This window comes from Cervus canadensis, chromosome 25 (genome assembly GCF_019320065.1).
Source record: "Cervus canadensis isolate Bull #8, Minnesota chromosome 25, ASM1932006v1, whole genome shotgun sequence".
Classification (NCBI taxonomy): domain Eukaryota; kingdom Metazoa; phylum Chordata; class Mammalia; order Artiodactyla; family Cervidae; genus Cervus; species Cervus canadensis.
The window spans coordinates 25075242-25091778 of NC_057410.1; the positions used below are offsets into that span (position 1 = coordinate 25075242).

General features: G+C 46.1%; 2 protein-coding genes across 3 annotated transcripts; one reads left to right on the plus strand and one right to left on the minus strand.

Annotated features, from left to right (window-relative positions):
* The first annotated feature begins 1130 nt into the window (after window positions 1-1130).
* Window positions 1131-9442, plus strand: CCDC65 (coiled-coil domain containing 65). The gene is made up of 8 exons (XM_043446403.1): window positions 1131-1458; window positions 2211-2378; window positions 5515-5684; window positions 6556-6694; window positions 7538-7735; window positions 7935-8153; window positions 8777-8929; window positions 9040-9442. The coding sequence occupies exons 1-8, from the start codon at window positions 1327-1329 to the stop codon at window positions 9355-9357; spliced, it is 1497 nt and encodes a 498-aa protein (XP_043302338.1). The 5' UTR covers window positions 1131-1326; the 3' UTR covers window positions 9358-9442.
* A 593-nt stretch (window positions 9443-10035) lies between these two features.
* FKBP11 (FKBP prolyl isomerase 11) lies at window positions 10036-14700 on the minus strand. Of its 2 annotated transcripts, XM_043446404.1 has the most exons (6): window positions 13311-13575; window positions 13073-13138; window positions 12613-12700; window positions 12258-12291; window positions 11829-11899; window positions 10044-10284 (listed from the first exon to the last, which is right to left on the minus strand). In XM_043446404.1, the coding sequence occupies exons 1-6, from the start codon at window positions 13437-13439 to the stop codon at window positions 10067-10069; spliced, it is 606 nt and encodes a 201-aa protein (XP_043302339.1). In that variant the 5' UTR covers window positions 13440-13575; the 3' UTR covers window positions 10044-10066. The 2 variants fall into 2 exon arrangements, with proteins under 2 accessions (XP_043302340.1, XP_043302339.1); XM_043446405.1 differs by lacking the exon at window positions 12613-12700 and having other exon boundaries at window positions 10036-10284; window positions 13311-14700.
* Between the last annotated feature and the right edge of the window lie 1837 nt (window positions 14701-16537).

A 16537-nucleotide genomic window follows, 5' to 3' on the forward strand; every position in this document is an offset into this window, starting at 1 on the left:
TTCATGAGATTAACATTTGAATCAGTAGACTGAGTAAAGCAGGTTGTTCTCCCTTATGTGGGGAGTCTTATCCAATTAGTTGAAGGCCTGAGTAGAAAAAAAGGGCTGAGTAAGACGGAACTCTTCTGCCTGACGGCTTGGTTGGGACATTGGTCTTTCTGGCCTCTAGACTCAGATTGAAACATCAAATGGATGAAGATATATATTCTATATCTTAAATATTTATATTTTAAATATTATCTATTATATACTTAAAATATTGGCTCTGTTTCTCTGAAAAACTCCAATTCAGGCATTACATCTCCTATTTAAAACAACTTTATTGAGGCACATTTTGCATATCATAATTCACCCTTTTCAAGAATATAACCCAATGATGCTTTTATCCCAGATTCATTAAATTCTCCAGCATAAATCAGTTTTAGAACATTTTGATCAACCCAGTATGATCTCTCATCTCCCTCACCCCCTGCCCCTAGTAATTTGTAGTCTACTTTCCATCTTAATAGCTTTTCCTTTTCTGGATAGTTTACATAAATGGAAATTTATGTGGCCTCTTTTATCTGGCTTCTTTGAGCATGTTTTTCTGGTTTATCCACAGTGTAGCATGCATGCATAGTCTGTTCCTTTTTTATTGTTGAATAGTATTTCACTGTATGGAGAAAGCATATTTTGCCCATCATTCACTTGTTTTTGGAATTTAGGTTGTTTTCAATTGGGCTACTATGACTAATGCCGCTAAGAACGTTCCTGTGAGAATCCTTATGTGGATACACTCTCACTTCTCTTAGATTGATATCTAAGCGTGAAATGACTGAATCACAAGGTAAATTTATGTTTAACATTTTAAGAAACTGCCAAAATTGCTCTACCATTTTACCTTTGCCACCAACAGTTTGTGAAGATTCCTGTTTCTCCATATCTCTCAAAAGTTAGTTATTACTTGTATTTTAAGATATGGCCACTACGTGAAAAATAATTCCCCCCAGAAGATTTTTAGAATATTCATTGAGGAGGAAACGACCTTCTCTCAGAAACTGACAGAGGTCCTCCAGCGAGCAGAGGGCGCTCCAAGACAGGGCGCCTTCTCTTAGCTGTTACTGCGCCATCTTAGCGAGATCTCCGTTGCTAGGAGACGGAGACGCGTCCTTTGGTTTGGGAACCCTGCCACACCGTTCTCCCAGGTTTTCTCTAGCCTGAGGTCTGAGATCTGAGGTCCCACTGCCTTGCAGGGGCAGTTCCAGAAGACCCTTTTCTGGGGACGTTTTCCTCCTGCCCTTTTAATGCTGGCCGTGGCAGGCGGAGGACCCTCGCCCAGATTCAGCTATGTCTAAGAAAGGGAAAAAAGCCAAGGTGCCGCTGTCGGATGAGGAGCAGCTGCTTCTGTTTCAGCAGAAGTTGCTGGCAGAGGAGGAGATGTCCAAGAGGAAAGAGAGGCTCCTGAACCAGTTCTTGAAGGTGATGAGTTTTTGCATTACTTTCTGCCCAACCCCACCCACCCTGTGCCCTGGTCCTGTCACCTTGACCCTGTCTTTGTGGCAGCCTCATTTTCATGGTAGCCTCCCCTCCCCCTGGAAATCTTAAGACCCAGATAGACTTAGATTTCAGGCAATATTGTATGGGGGAAGGAACAGTTCTCTGTGGATCACGGAGGCAGGGAGATGGTATAGAGCTTGACAATCACTACTGAGCCCCAGTACTGGGATAGTAGGTGCTATCATCTGTCTGAGCTATCTGAAAGTCTGATATTCTCCCTTGAGATGAGCCATTACAAACAATGTCCTGCTCTGATGCCTCCATCCAGAAGGAAACTCACCATAGCCCTCCCTAAAATGCCACTGGGCAGATCCTGTCTTAACTTAAGACCCTCCCAAAACAAGAATAAAAACTCCTGAATGTTAGCCATCAGGTCCCTCAGAAAAGACAAAGGGTAAGATGACAGTTGACAAACTAAGTTTGATCTTGTTTGTTGTACTGTATCAGGGCTTTTAGCCCGGACCTCTGGGCTTGTTGTTCAGTCTCTAAGTCATATCTGACTCTTTGCAACCCCATGGACTGTAGCACTCCAGGCTCCTCTGTCCTCTATTATCTCCCAGAGTTTGCTCAAATTCATTTGTCCATTGAATCAGTGATGCTATCTAACCATCTCATCCTTTGACCTCTGGTTTGTGTGTGTGACGGGGGTATGTTTATTCCTTTCCTTCCCACAGGACAAGCTGGCCAAGGAGGAGCACAACAGTGCTCTGAACCTTAATAAGATTAATACACAGTGGAGAACGGTCCTTCGGGAAGTCAAGACCAGAGAGCTTCATAAGGACATTGAGATCCTCAGCCAAACATTTGAACGAGTGGTGGACTGCAAGGACAGTGTCATCAAGGCAAGCTCTCTTTCCAAAGAAACAGTTGATTATGACTGCCTTTGATCTCTTAATAGAATGGGCCCAGTGAATTAATTCATGTTAAAGCGCTCCCAAGACACATGATGTGATGCAGCTAGGCTATCATTCATTTCACTGAAGTGAAAAATAGAATACTGAGCTGTCATCCCTCCCCATCTGTTAGAGGAGCCATTCTCCTTGATCATCTACTGCCTCAAACCAGTACTATACAGTATTAGAGTTGAAAGGCACAGTAGACATCACCCAATGACTTGAACTTAGTCCTAAACATTCATTTCAATGTGAGAAGGCTTAGTTCCAGAGAGAAGAAGAAGTTTTCCCAAGGTCACACAGCTAGTCAGTGAGAGAGCTGTGACTACAGCACGGATTTCTTGATTCCCACTCCAGTGCTTTATGCAGCCCAATTCCATGTGGCCTCTTGGATTCAACTTCATTGGCCATGGATGAGGTTGTGAAGATCTCCATCGGTAAGAACGGTTCTGGATCTCTAACCAATTCAATCAGCTAACTTTATGCCCTTGGGAGGTTCTTGAGTTGAGTACATACCATCTTTTTCCCTAAGGGATTTTTTTCTCTTGAGTTTCAAGTCCCTATATTTAGGATCCCTCAATTTCTGTTCCTGTTTTTTTCACTGTTCTCACAACTGAACTCATGAGTTCCTCCTCTCTCCAGTCCCCTTTCCCATACTCCACAATCTGGTCTTCCTCATACTCTCTGTTTGGGTGGCTGGTGCCACTCACCATCACCCAACCCGGGAACCTGGGACTCATTCTAGCTTTGGCCTCCATCCCTGACTTCTGGTACTAAGTCTTATGTAAATCTTCTGCTTAAATAAGTCACACCCTGCTATTCCCCTGCCACCCCACCCCGCTATCCTGCTGTAGTTGAGACCCAGGTATTATCTCTGCTGCAATAGCTTCTTATCTTCCAGTGCTTGGTTGTCTACACAATGACCAGGATTATCTTTCTAAAACAAAAATCTGTTCCTGTTACTCCACTGTGTAAATCTCCTTAGTGGCTCCCCTCCTCCACAGAAGGAACAGCAAAGCCTTTCATGATCTGGCCTCTACCTGTACCTTTCACATAGCCAGCCTTCTTTCCTGTGCCTTTGCACATGCTGTTCCCTCTGTCTGGAATTCTCTTTTCCTTATCTCCTCATTTTTCCTGGCAAATTCTTACTCCTCCTCCAAGAGTGACACAAATGACATCTCTGCTATGAAGCCTTCCCCAGTTCACTCTGTCTTTTATATCCCCTTGTCACTGGGGAATCATTAACTTCATAGCATTTTCCATGTTGTGCTATAACATTTTTTCAAATTTTATAAAATGGGAATTTAATCTGTACCTGTTTTTTTTTCTCAGAATTTATTTGTAATTTTCAATTTATATATCTTTTCCTACTGAAAGACTTCAGACTCCTTTGGAGACAGTGAAAATGTCTTTTCATCTCTGAATCCTCAGCATCCGGCACAGTGCTGGTACAGAGCAGATTTAGTACACCTTAGCTGAGTGAGTGAACAGTCTTCCATTATCAGCACCGATTTCATAAGATCTTTTCCATACTAAAGTTGCTCAGTCGTGTCTAACTCTTTGCAACCCCATGTAATTCTTTGCAACTCCCTGGCGGGGCTGTAACCCACCAGGCTCCTCTGTCCATAGAATTCTCTAGGCAAGAATAGTGGAATGGGTTGCCATTCTCTACTCCAGGGGATCTTCCTGACCCAGGGATCGAACCTGGGTCGCCTGCATCACCGGCAGATTCTTTATTGTCTGAGCTACCAGGGAAGCCCCATACTAAACATATAAGTAAAAGTTAGCAATGTGGTAGTTTACAGTGAGTGGATCATCTGGACATTTGGTAAAGGCTGCTTTATTCATTTTAATTTTAATTTGTTTTGCTTTTTTGAATAAGTAGTTCACTCACATTATTCAAAATTCAAGAGATAAAAAAGTTATGTACAGAAAAGTTCCCTTCCGCTCGTGCCTTTCAACCACCCAGTGCCCCTCCTGATAATTTTAGTTGCATGAATAAAGCTTTTTTTTTTACACAAATGGCAGTATTACATAGTGTTCTGCCTCTTGCCTTTTTCTTTTTTTTTGTTTTTGTTTTTTTTTTTGCCTTTTCCATTTAATGATATATCCTGGGGACTATTCCACATTAGCCCATGCTTCTCATTTTGTTTTACAACTGCATAGTATTCTGTACTGTAGTTTAACATGTTACTTGGTCCTCAGTATTTCCTGTGTCTTGGTAATTCCAACTAGAAGCTTGCAGGTGCTGTGTTCTTTTATAGCAGCTGTTGATTAATTAATTAACTAATTAATTGTTAATTAATTAGGGGTTGCAAAATGCTGATTTTCTTTTTTTTAATGCTGATTTTCTAATAGTATCATTTTTTTTTCATTTATTAGTTCAAATACTTCTATAAAGAAATACTTACTATCATTTACCATTCAGTTATCCCAGAGGTATGGTTTATATAAAAAATGCCTGATTCTTTCTCTTCCCTTTTATAAATCAGTTTTTTAAAAAAATTCATTGTCTGGCATCCTCTAATGGTAACTGATTTTTTTTTAAGTATCCTGATAAACTCATAATCAAATATATTTTATATTTTTTAATCCATTGCCATTCTTATCCTTATTGATGTTCACACTGTCGCTTTTTTTTTTTTTGCCAGTGGATGTCTTCTCATTATCTATGGCTACATCACAAACCTTAAATTAGTGACTTACAACAGCAATTTATTTCTCTCTCTCAGGGTTCTGTAGGTTGACTTAGCTTAGCAGGGAGGTTCTTGCCTGGCACCTCTGACACGGTTTTCAGTGAGATGTCACTTGGGACGGCAGTCACCTGGGGGCTTGACTGAGCTGCATGTGTAAGATGACTGTCCACTGGGAGCTCAGCGGGGCTGCTGACTGGAATGAATGCTTTCACAGGGCTCCTCCACCGGCACTGGCTTCTCACATTCCAAAGCGGGACAACTGGAGCTCCCAGAGCCAAAGAATTGGCATTAGGAACTGGGGAAAATAGGAACTAGCTAGTTGAATACATTTTTATTTTCTCACACGGCTGCCATTCAGCCAAAGTGGTAACTCTGTGTTTCCCACCCAGTCTTTAGCAAAGGACCTGTCGGAAGCTGAGGAGCAGTATGCCCACGCCCTGCGCAGCCACTTGCATAGCATCGACCAGCTCTTGGCCCTACAGAGATGCCGGCTCAACCTCCTAGAGGAAAATTACAACATGGAGCTGGAGGCCCTAACCAAGGAGTTTGAGACTGAAAGGTGTGGGGGCCTACGAGGAGTTATGGTCGCGGGGGCAGGAGGGGGGGTGGTGGAGTTGGGCCCAGGGGTGTATCCAGAGCCTATGTCAAGATGCTACCTGTAAGCAGCACCCACTTTCAGCGATCAAAATCCTATCCATATACCTACTTGGAGGACAGTGATAGTGTGGGGAAATTAATGAGATGGCACCACTCAGGCCCTCTCACCCTACCCTCTCATGCCCTCTGCCCCATGTTCTGTAAACAATGATTATGTAATTGCTGAGGTCACTTGTAGCATTGCACATGCGCGTCAGGAGGTACTCGCTGGGTTCCGGACTCCTTTGTGTGGTATGCCTACATGAGCATCACCTGGAAAAGCCCAGAAGGGTTGTGTGCAGTTATGTTGTGTTGTGTTATGTCTACTGCTACGGCTGCAGCGTCAGCCGGGAGAGAGGCTGTGTTATGGCTGCCATGCCAGCCAGGAGAGAATAAACCTGGCTACAATTCCTACAGTGTCTGGCGTCTTCTTCCAACCTCTGAGCTCTCGGCTTACCTATCCTGGGTTCAGCGAACAGTGCGGACAGTGTGAACAGAAGAAAATTGGCATCTGGAACAGGATCAGCAATACAGATGGGAAAGAGACTTTTCACTGCAACCTTTTGTACTTTTTAATTTTTTTTTATCATATGAATATATTACCTATTCAAAAATCAAACTAACATTATTCATTTTTTCTGGCCCTGCAAAGGACAGAACCTGCCCTCCTTCTATTCTTCAGTACCTAAGAGTTTGTACCATTCATATAGTTTTATTACATACTGCTTTGCATTGTCATTATTGGTCTATATGCTTTATGCCTCAGAGCGGGAATGGTATCTTATCTCCTACAGGAAAACAATTATTGATCAGCATGAAAAAGAGATTCACTACCTACAAGATGTTTTCATGGCCATGGAGCAGAATTACATAGATTCTGAATATGAAAGCAAGCTGGAGTTCCAGAGCATGTGGGACGATCTGAAAAACAAGGTACGGAGGGAGAGCAGATGGGCATTAGGTGGGAAGAAGAGAGAAAATAGTTCTGAAGGTAGTAGAGCTAGAAGAGATCCCTTTAACCAACACAGTCAATAAAACGCCTGTTGCCACTGTAGGTATACCCCTGCGGCTTTTTATAATTTCGTGAAAATTGGTGAGGAGGAAAGACCATCCTGAAATACCAAGAAAATGCATTTTAGAGCTAACACACACCAAGGAGATCCTCTCGCTTCACCCCTGTGATCTGTAGAAGAAGAAATTAAGGTCCAAAGAGCACCTTAATGACCTGCCAAAGTCAGGCTGCTGATCTGTGATCAAGCCAGGGGGGAGTCCAGTTCTCCTGCCACTTGGCCACAAGAGCTTCCGCCACCTTGGAGGCTGCCAACTTAGCCAGTCTGCAGACCTGGGTTGGGAGGGTAGAGTGCTTTGTTTTCATTTTGTCCTATAATGTTTCATACAAATTTTGATAAGCTTCCTACATTTAAAAATTGGGAGATTTCACACACACAAAAAAAATCCAAAATTGCAACTTCCCCTAAACAATTTAAAGATCTGGTAACACTGGGGCACATTTTTAAATGGGGACATTCCTATGGAGCTGAGCAGCTGTGCCCTCACCCCCACCACCATGGGGCATTTCCTCTGGGGTTCACCACCAGCCCCACGTAGCCCACAGCACTTATTTATATCATCTGCCTGGTCTTTGTAGGCATTTTCACTGGCAACCTCTGCACCATGCTGTGCTACAAACAGTTCAAGAGGGGGAGGTGTTGGTGCCAGTGAAAGGGCACTAATAGGTTAAGTTCAAGCACTGGCTATTTTGGGATCACTTCCCAGAATTTAGAAGAGAAGCACTTTCTAAGACTGCAACTGGAGAACATAGTAGAAGATCTGTGGAGAAGGTTCCAGGATGCACTCAAGAATTACACTGATGCCACAGAGGATCGAAAGATTGCCTTCGAGACTCTCAAGGTGAAGGACGAGAAAAGCTCCAAAGAGATTGAAGTACAGATGAAAAAAATACAGAAACTACAGGTTAGTGCAGCTAACCTGAGCGACTCACTGCTTTAACTGCTCCATTATCCTCTGTTGTTCTTCCCGTTTCCCCTGGGCTTCATCACTGTTGGGGGAGAGATGGTATGCTCTGATTTCAGTCCCCAGACAGTCCTTCTATCTGCTCACTGAAGACCCTCACGTAGTCAAGTGTTTCCTCTAATCTGCCCTGTTCCTCTAGGATGCCATCATTATTTTAAAAGGCAAGATCCTGGTGCACAGCCGAGAGAGTGAAGAACAGAATCAGGACATTCGTGAAGACAAGGAGTTGGTCCTGGTACAACTGCGGAAACTTAAGGCCCAGAGGACTCAAGCCCGGGGAATAGCGCAGGAGAACTTAGTCAAACTCACCCTGGAAAGCAATGCTACCCTCAAGGCCCTGAGGGAGATTGTCGACAAGGTAACATAGGGAAGAGGGTAGCCAGAACAGAACCAGGGAACCTGGCTCCCTGCAGAGTGAAAGGGGCTGGCAAAACAAAGAGGGCTTCCCCCAGCTTCCTACCTGAGTGCACACTTGGGACACCTATTTTATTTCATGTTCCCTTGCCTCTCACATATTATTTTATTTATTTAATATTTATTTATTTTATTTCTGGGCTGCATCGGGTCTTAGTTGTGGCATGCGGGTTTCTCTCTACTTGTGGCGTACAAGCTCAGTAGTTGCAGCACACGCGCTCTCTAGTTGAGGCACTCGGGCTTAGTTGTTCCATGGTATGTGGGATCTTAGTTCCCCAACCAGGGATGGAACCCATGTCTCCTGCATTGGAAGGCAGATCCTTAACCACTGGACCACCAGGAAGTCCCTCACCTCTTACCTCTTCAATTTAATGAGTTAACAGTGAATGGGTTTTAGAAGAATATAAAATTTTTAGAATAGTGCTTGTAAGCCCTTTGTGTTGGATGTATTACTTTTGTATCCCATTTGGCTAAGTAGCTTCCCTGGATTGAAGCAGGGGAACCAACTCCACTATTTCCCCTTCCCAATCCCTTTCCTAATAGAAGGTTTCTGCTTGCTTCCAACAGGGTGAAAAGATTCTTAAACTTGCTGAAATATGTAGGAAATTTGAAACAGAAGAAGAAAAGGTGCTGCCTTTTTATTCATCGGCATTGACTCCCGCAGAGCAGGAAGAGATAGAGACAATGGACCCAGAGGAGTTTAAGGAAGAACTTGGAAAGGTAAGGTTCCATGGGCTCAAGGCCAGCACCTGAGGCTGGGGTGACAGAGCCCTGGGCTACACTTGCTAACAGATCCTATCACACACCTTCTCCCTGTAACTCACTCCCAGGTGATAATGGACTACAAAGGGATGGAGAATTTCTGGAAAAGGTACAACAAAGTGAAACTGGAGCAACTGAGCCTTCGGCACAGACGTGTTCAGTTGTTGGAAATCAATGAGAAGCTGCGGGAGATGCTTAGGCAGTACTTGGATGGCATCTCCGTGAGTGATGAAGTGCTGAGCCAGCTCAACCCACTCTTCATCGTCAATCACCGCAGCAACTTACCCCAGCTCCTGCCCGCGCCCACAGCCCAGCCAGGTGACAAAAAACCTCCAGCCACTTACAGCATCATTGAAGCAGCCCATGTGGTCTCCCACACCCTGTGATACGAGGGGAAAACCTCTTTTCAATTCCCAGAGAATGTTTTGAGGAACCCAAGGACTTTGCTATTAAAAATTACCATGGAGTTTATAAGTTCTCTGTATCTTTTCCATGTTGGATAAAACAGTCTACTTGGAGGATACTAGGAATACAGCAGCCCTAGGGAGTAGAGAGGGTTTCCCAGGTGGTACTAGTGGTAAGAAAAAAAACCCACCTGCCAATACAAGAGATGAAAGAGATGCGGGTTTCAATCCCTAGGTTGGGAAGATCGCCTGGAGGAGGGTACAGCAACCCACTCCAGTATTCTTGCCTGGAGAATCCCCATGGACAGAGGAGCCTGGGGCCTACAGTCCATGGGGTCACAAAGAGTCGGACACGACTGAAGCGACTTGGCACACATACAGCACAGGGCGTAGAGGGCAGCCAGGCGACCACCCCAACGCTTACTTCTCAGTGAGGTATTGCTCCTCCGTGTCAGGACATCCTGGGAGCCAAAACCCATGCTTTCAGGACCCAGAGATCCTCTGGTCTTTGGTGTAAGTTAGGACAGGAAGAGGAGGCCAGGAGAACTGATCCAAAGCCTCCGACCACCCCCTGCCAAGCAGAACCCAACTAAAAATGCCTTTTTCCTTAGCCCTTTATCTCATTCCCACTTACAAAGGCAGTCACAGAATGTATCAAGTGAAGAATGCAAAGTTTTTTAAAAATTGTTTATTATTTCTTTTTGCTCTTGTTTCGTTTCTCTTCCTTGAGCTTCTTTTTGGAGATTTTAGGACTGCTGGCCTTTCTGTATAGATGATAGCCAATAAGGCCCAGGAGGGCTGGCACCATGGCCATGCCTACCAGAGGCAAAATGCCCTTCACCAGCTTCTGCCAGTAGTTGGCTCGGATCAGTGCAATCAGTTCCACGTCAAAATGCAGCTCTGCATCCGCTGGAGGCAGAGAGGAGGTGAGGGTTAGAATCCCTGTGCACGGTATCCAGGGCTCAGAATCTGAACGCAAATAGGGAGGGCAGACCACACCGCAGCAACATCTGTGAAGTTGGCAAGATTTAAATGTGGGGCTGAGTTCTCTTAATTCGAGAGGCAGAGGAGGGTTATGAGGCTCTTAAGTGATAGTCATGTTTATCCCAAATATACAAGTGTGGCTTGTCTTCACTGACAGGTCTTTGACACAACAGGAGAACCTTTGTGAAAAGTACAGGCTGTTCTCCATTTATAAGTTAGAGAACCTCTGTACTAACTGTATCTCTAAACAGCCACATGGATAGAATCTTTGCAAGGCTGAAATTAATTGGACCTAAACTAGACCTTTTAAAATGTCACCAACCAATAAGCACACTCACTGTGATTCTTTAAAAAAAAAAACAACAGGTGTTTCAACATGGCTAGAGAGGCAGGATGTGGTTTAAGACGTTCGGAATGGAGAAATGAACAGGAGTGAGATGGAGAAATGTAAACAAGCAGTACTGGAGATGAGGAGGCAAAGGAGCTTTGGGTAAAAGAATTTCGCTTTAGTCCCCTGACCCTCTCTCTGGGTCTACCTCTAAGATAGAACTTAGGATAAGAATTTTTATCCCAGTACAATTCATTTTAGTTAATGGAACATTTCTCATAACCAAAAGCGAGAGATCTGCATCTTGGAAAATCTGTCTAGGCTCAGGCCTTAAAAAATAGGTATTAGCAGTGACCTGTGAGGGCTTGACTTTAAGTTTTGTTTTGTTTTTTTTTTTGATGTGGATCATTTTTAAAGTCTTTATTGAATTTGTAACAATATTGCTTCTGTTTTGGTTTTTTGGCCCAGAGGCATGGAACTCACACCCCCAACATTGGAAGGGGAAGTGTTACCTAGAACCCCAGGGAGGCCCCAAGGCTTGGCTTTTAAATATTGTTTTTATTTTGTTTTGAATTACTTGACTGTGACCATTTTCGGTATCTCATCTCTGGTAGAGGCTGAAAGGAACTGTGGAGATGTGGTGAGAAGCCATGTCAGCTGCACAAATGACAGTCTGGAGTTATAGGAAAAGCACAGGAAAGAAGGCCAGAGTTCTCAGAGAGGTGGCACAGGCAGCAGACTCATGTGGCTCAAGCAAGGGTCACCTCCCTAGAAAGTTGCCGGCTGCCAGAGGACAAGCCAGGGGGCTTTAACAGGTTATATGTCTCTAGTCCCTGCTGGTGATCGGAGGAGGAAAAGGGTGGCCCTGCAGAAGGAGGCATAAGCCAATCCTATACCATTTAGCAAACTGGGTTTAGACCTTCTCAGACTTCAAAGTGCATAGCTCCTTGTAGCTCTTAGGGACTGTTTTTTTTGTTTGTTTTTTGGCTGCGCTCTCTGGCATATGGGATCTTAGTTCCCCAACCAGGGCTCACACCTGCGCTCTCTGCGTTGGAAGCACAAGAGTCTTAACCTTTGGATCGCCAGGGAAGTCCCAGGGACTGGGTATCTCGATAGCCAGAGAGACGCCTCGTCAGATTACCTGGGATAGATGGTGGAAATCCCCGTTTTCCATAGGCCAGGTGAGAAGGAATGATTACCCTTCGCTTCTCTCTGAGGAAAGGAATGTGAATCATAGCCTGGGGTAGAACCTGGTGGGCCAACCACCTCAGTCCATCTGAAGTCCCACCAACAAAACCCTCTGGATATTCACACTCAAAACATGAACTTTCCCACCTGAGCACCAAACAGGTTGCTGGTCAAGGTGTCCATCCCCCCAGGTGTCTCAACTCCACCAAAAGAACCCCCAGCCAGAAAAAGCCTGAGGCTTCATCCAGAGCCCCCAGGCCCAGAGAGCAGGACCTACCCAGTACCAAGCCAGAGCCCATTATCCTGCGTCCTCTAGGAGCAGAGACAGCCTCCACCCATGCAGAAGGGGTACACCCAAAACCACCCCTGCTCAGATACTCACCCCACACACATGTCTAGAAGGCTCTGCTCCAGACCTTGAGGAAGAAGACACAAATGAATAGGAAGCTATCTACATTCCCCAAATCCTGGGAGAGGAAGATCAAAGGCTCCCCCATGAACCTCAATTGAGCTCCCCACGACCCTCAATTGAGCTCCCCACTTGTGGAATCTCTGGCTTCCAATGTGGTATGCGGCAAGAGGAGTACTAGGCGTGCGATTTGAACCTCAGGAGGTGAGTGGTAGAACCCGGGGTGGGGGTGGGGAGGGGGCGCATTTCCAAGGTAGCTGAGGGGTTAAAAAGACTAAGAAAGGGCTTAGGTTGGGAAGAAATGGAATGGGAGGTTCAGCTCACATACCTGGTATCACCTGCTTTTGGCCAAGTTCTATAACCAGAGGGTCTCTGCTCAGAGACGTGTCAAAGATGCGTCCATCTACCAGGCTGCCCTGGGGGTGGGAGGGAGAGCATCTAGAGCGCTCACCTATACCTCTCCCTCCCAGCAGGGTGCGCACACACCTGGCCTCGGGCCGCAACCCCCTCGCAGTTGCAGTCTAACGTTCCCTTTCGGGCAAAAAGGAACAGGAAGCCCCAAAAGGGCTGGCACTTCTCGGAGATCCCTCCACCCTTCACTTCACTGCGGAAGAGCGGGGAAGGGGAAAAAGGTAGGGAAGAGGCGCGCCCCTCCCCCCCGCCACGTGCCGGAGGACCCCAGAGCCGGAGTTACTCCCGGACCGCTTGCCACGTGTCCAAGCCAAAGCTGACGTGTTTCAGCGGGGCACCGCCCCCGGGGCCCCGCCGCGGCCCCCAAGGCCCCTCACCGAGTAGTGTATGTGAAGCGTGTCTCCAAAGGCAGCAGGCTCAGCACACGGCTCGGGGGGCTCCACCTATGATCGCACTATACAAGTCAGGGAGGTTCCTGCCCCTCGACCCAGCGCCCCCCAGTTCGGTGCCCGCACTCCCTCCTCCCCGCTCCCAGGATCCTTTAGACCCCGACCTTCCCCGCAACTGGGCCCGACCTCCATCCACAGCGCCCTCCCGGGATTCTCTCCTCCTCACCAGGGTCTCCACTTGGAGGGTCCGGACGGGACTTTCGGTTTCGGACCCAGCCTCCGCCCGGCACACCGCCCCCCTGAGCAGCAGCAGCAGCAGCAGTCGGAGCGGGAGAAGTGAGGGGCGCAGAGTCATAACTGGGTGCGGGCAGGGCTCGGGGCACGCAGGACAAGCCGCTGGATGACAGGGGCTAGGACCGCAGTTCCTTCGGCGCCCAGGCCAGACTGGATGGGACGGGGCGGGTCGCGACGCGCCAGCTCCTCCTCCCGCAGCCCTTCCTCCACCTAGTCCCCACCTCCTGGAGGGAGGAGGCCACGGGAGCTCTCCCGGCCTTTTAAGATCCCGCGGGTGAGACTCCGACCTGTCGGTTAGCCGTTCGTTGGGTCCCACAGTGAGCGGCTGAGTCACATCTAGCATCTATTTACGATTACCTATTGTGTTCCAGACACTGGTCTGTAATCCTCAAAACCACCTTGAAAGGTAGACATAATTGTTTCTATCTTACAGATGAGGAACTGGGTGTCCGGGTTAAGTAACTTTAACTTACTTAAACTAGCTTGTTTAGCTTAACTAGCTAGGTTAAACTAGCTTAACTAGGTGGTAACAGAGACAGGATTCAACCCTAGGACTACCTGAGTCTAGTCCGGTTGCTCCATGCTCTTTCTTCTTGTCTCCTCACACCTATCCTGGCAGGATCTGGCTGGCCCACCCCAGCCCAGCAGTTGTCAAAGATGGCAGCCCCCTCCCACATCCAGCCATTCAGCTTGCATTCCTGGAGGTCATATACCCAAAAGGAGGCAGGGAGGGTGCTGTCCCATCAACCCACCCTTAGGGATGGTAGTTGAAAAGAGCACAGAGCTGTTTACTGTAAGGAGGGGGTGGATCCCTGGTCTTTTCCTGTGAGAGTACCATTTATTTCAACAAACCTGTCAAAAGGGCAGCTACATACACTCCTTTTGTTTGTGCAAGGACTTCAGTTTTTAGAAGTTTTCTATTGTCTCAGGTGACCCTACCAATCCCCTTCTGCATGATTCAAGCCCTCACTGCCCACTTAGGCCTTGGCTATCTGGATTCTGCCCATCAGTGAGCTGACAGTCATCATTTTTGGGGGTCACCTCTCAGGCCTTGTCCTCCTTAGCATCTCTCCGGTCCATGATGCCTGAGCTCTGACTGCCCTCCCAAGGTTTAGACACAACTGTGTACTGCATGCCTCCACCTGGATGTCTGAGCAGTACCTCAAATCAACACACACACTACCCTACTCATTCCTCTTTCTCCTCCATCCCACCTGTAACAATCTGGATTTTGCACCCAGCATCCTGTTTCCATTAGTTTTGCTATCAGCCTTCTCTTTGATTCTTCTTTCACCCACCCCACATCCAACCAGTCTCCTCTGGATTCTCCCTCCACAGCCTCTCCAGCTCTTTCCATTCCCACAGCTACCACCCTAATTAACCCTTCATTCTTTCTTTGGGGTTGTTTAGGCTGCGCTAGGTCTTTGTTGCTGTGCTGGGGCTTTCTGTCTGGTTGCAGTGAGCAGTGGCTACTCTCTAGTTGTGGAGAGCAGCCTTCTCATTGCGATAGTTTCTCTTATTTTGGGGCATAGGCTCTAGGCTGCCGGGGCTTCGGGAGCTGCAGCTTGCAGGCCCTACAACACAGGCTGACTAGTTGTGGTGCATGGGCTTAGTTGCCCCGAAGCATGTGGATCTTCCTGGACCAAGGATCTAACCCATGTCCCCCGAATTGGCAGGCAGATTCTTAACCACTGGACCACCAGGGAAGTCCCTCTTTTGGCTTATCTTTTTTTTCTTTAAAGCCCCCTTCTAGAGGTGATGGAACACTCTATATCTTGATAGGGATGTGGGTTACATGGGTGTATGCTTGTCAAACTGTATGTGTGCACTGTATGCAAATTATACCTCAAATTTTTTAAAAAAGGAAACAAAATCAAACACAAAAATACTATATTTAAAAAAAAACCAAAAAACCCAAACTATTATTTCCAAGTCTCCCTTCAAGTCTGATATGGTCAATAAGACATAATATTGTCCTGGACTTTCAGGGAGGCTGCTTAAAAGGAGCTAATTTAGCTAAGAAATGTGTCATAGTGCTCCACCTTCTCCCCCCCAGTCTCCTTCCCTTCCTTCTTCCTGTTGCCTGGAATGTAGATGAGATGAACTACACTCTAGCAGCCAGATGAGATCATAAGGTGAGCATGAGAATGTAAGCTACATGCTAGGACAGTGATAACTATAGCGCCACCATTCCAAGCCTACACCAGGTACCTTTTAACTGAGGTAGAAATTAACTTCTATCTTGTTAAAACAACAAAGGGTAATAAGCCCTCAGCTTCTTTCTACTCTAGCCCATTCTGTACACTGCTGCTGTCTGTTCAGCTTCAGTCATGTCACCTACCTGCCCACTAAAAAAGCCTGCATGGCTCCACATTGCCCAGTGAATTAAATTCAGACAACCTGACATACCAATTGAAAGCTTTCATTATCTGGTCTTAATCTGCCTTTCCAAATTTTGCTTTGATTCCATTAAAATAAAAGCCTTAAAAACAGGAACTTCACCTTTCCCATTTTTACATTCTCATTGCCTAGTACGGTGCCTGACACATTAGATGCTCAATAAGTGTTTACATATAAATTGAATCAAATCCTCTTGGCCTCATGATGCTCTTGGCATCGGATGAACCTGCGTTGTCTTCATCTCTGTGCACAGCTCATGCTCTTCCCTCACCTGTCAAGCTCCCTCCAAGCCAAACTCAAAGATCACCTCCTCTGTGAAGTTCTGTTCCCCTAGCTGGAGGTGACTTATTTCTGAACTTCAGGCAAATGCTTGGGGACTTTATTGTATTCTCCCTTGTGTTGTAGTTATTTGTGTATTCCTGCTCCTCCCTCCCCCTCTCAAGAGTGAACTCACCAATGGCAAGGACAAGGCTGTGATCATATCTGGAGTCCCTTAGGTGCCAGCTGCACAATACCCTCCATACAAGATTCTAGACAAATATGCTTTGAGTAAATATACTATGCAAAACTGAGATACCATTAGAGGGAAAACCTAACTATACTAATACAGAAAACCTCCAAGACAAGCATATATACCTTTAAGTTAAAAAAAAAAAAAAAAACTAGACTAATACAGGTGATATGAGCCCCTTTGTATTTTAACCCCTTCCCAAATACGGATAGATACATATATTTAGAAAAGGAACTAGAGGATGCACA

Bases quoted from the DNA above. Each gene is read 5' to 3' on its own strand.
- CCDC65 (XM_043446403.1), top strand. From the start codon at position 1,327: ATGTCTAAGAAAGGGAAAAAAGCCAAGGTGCCGCTGTCGGATGAGGAG. The intron at 2,379-5,514 runs GCAAGCTCTCTT...TTTCCCACCCAG, and splicing joins GCAAGGACAGTGTCATCAAG to TCTTTAGCAAAGGACCTGTC. The intron at 7,736-7,934 runs GTTAGTGCAGCT...CTGTTCCTCTAG, and splicing joins AAAAAATACAGAAACTACAG to GATGCCATCATTATTTTAAA.
- FKBP11 (XM_043446404.1), bottom strand. From the start codon at position 13,439: ATGACTCTGCGCCCCTCACTTCTCCCGCTCCGACTGCTGCTGCTGCTG. The intron at 12,701-13,072 runs GTGAGGGGCCTT...TCCCACCCCCAG, and splicing joins CGCTTCACATACACTACTCG to GGCAGCCTGGTAGATGGACG. The intron at 12,292-12,612 runs GTATGTGAGCTG...TTCTTCCTCAAG, and splicing joins CCAAAAGCAGGTGATACCAG to GTCTGGAGCAGAGCCTTCTA.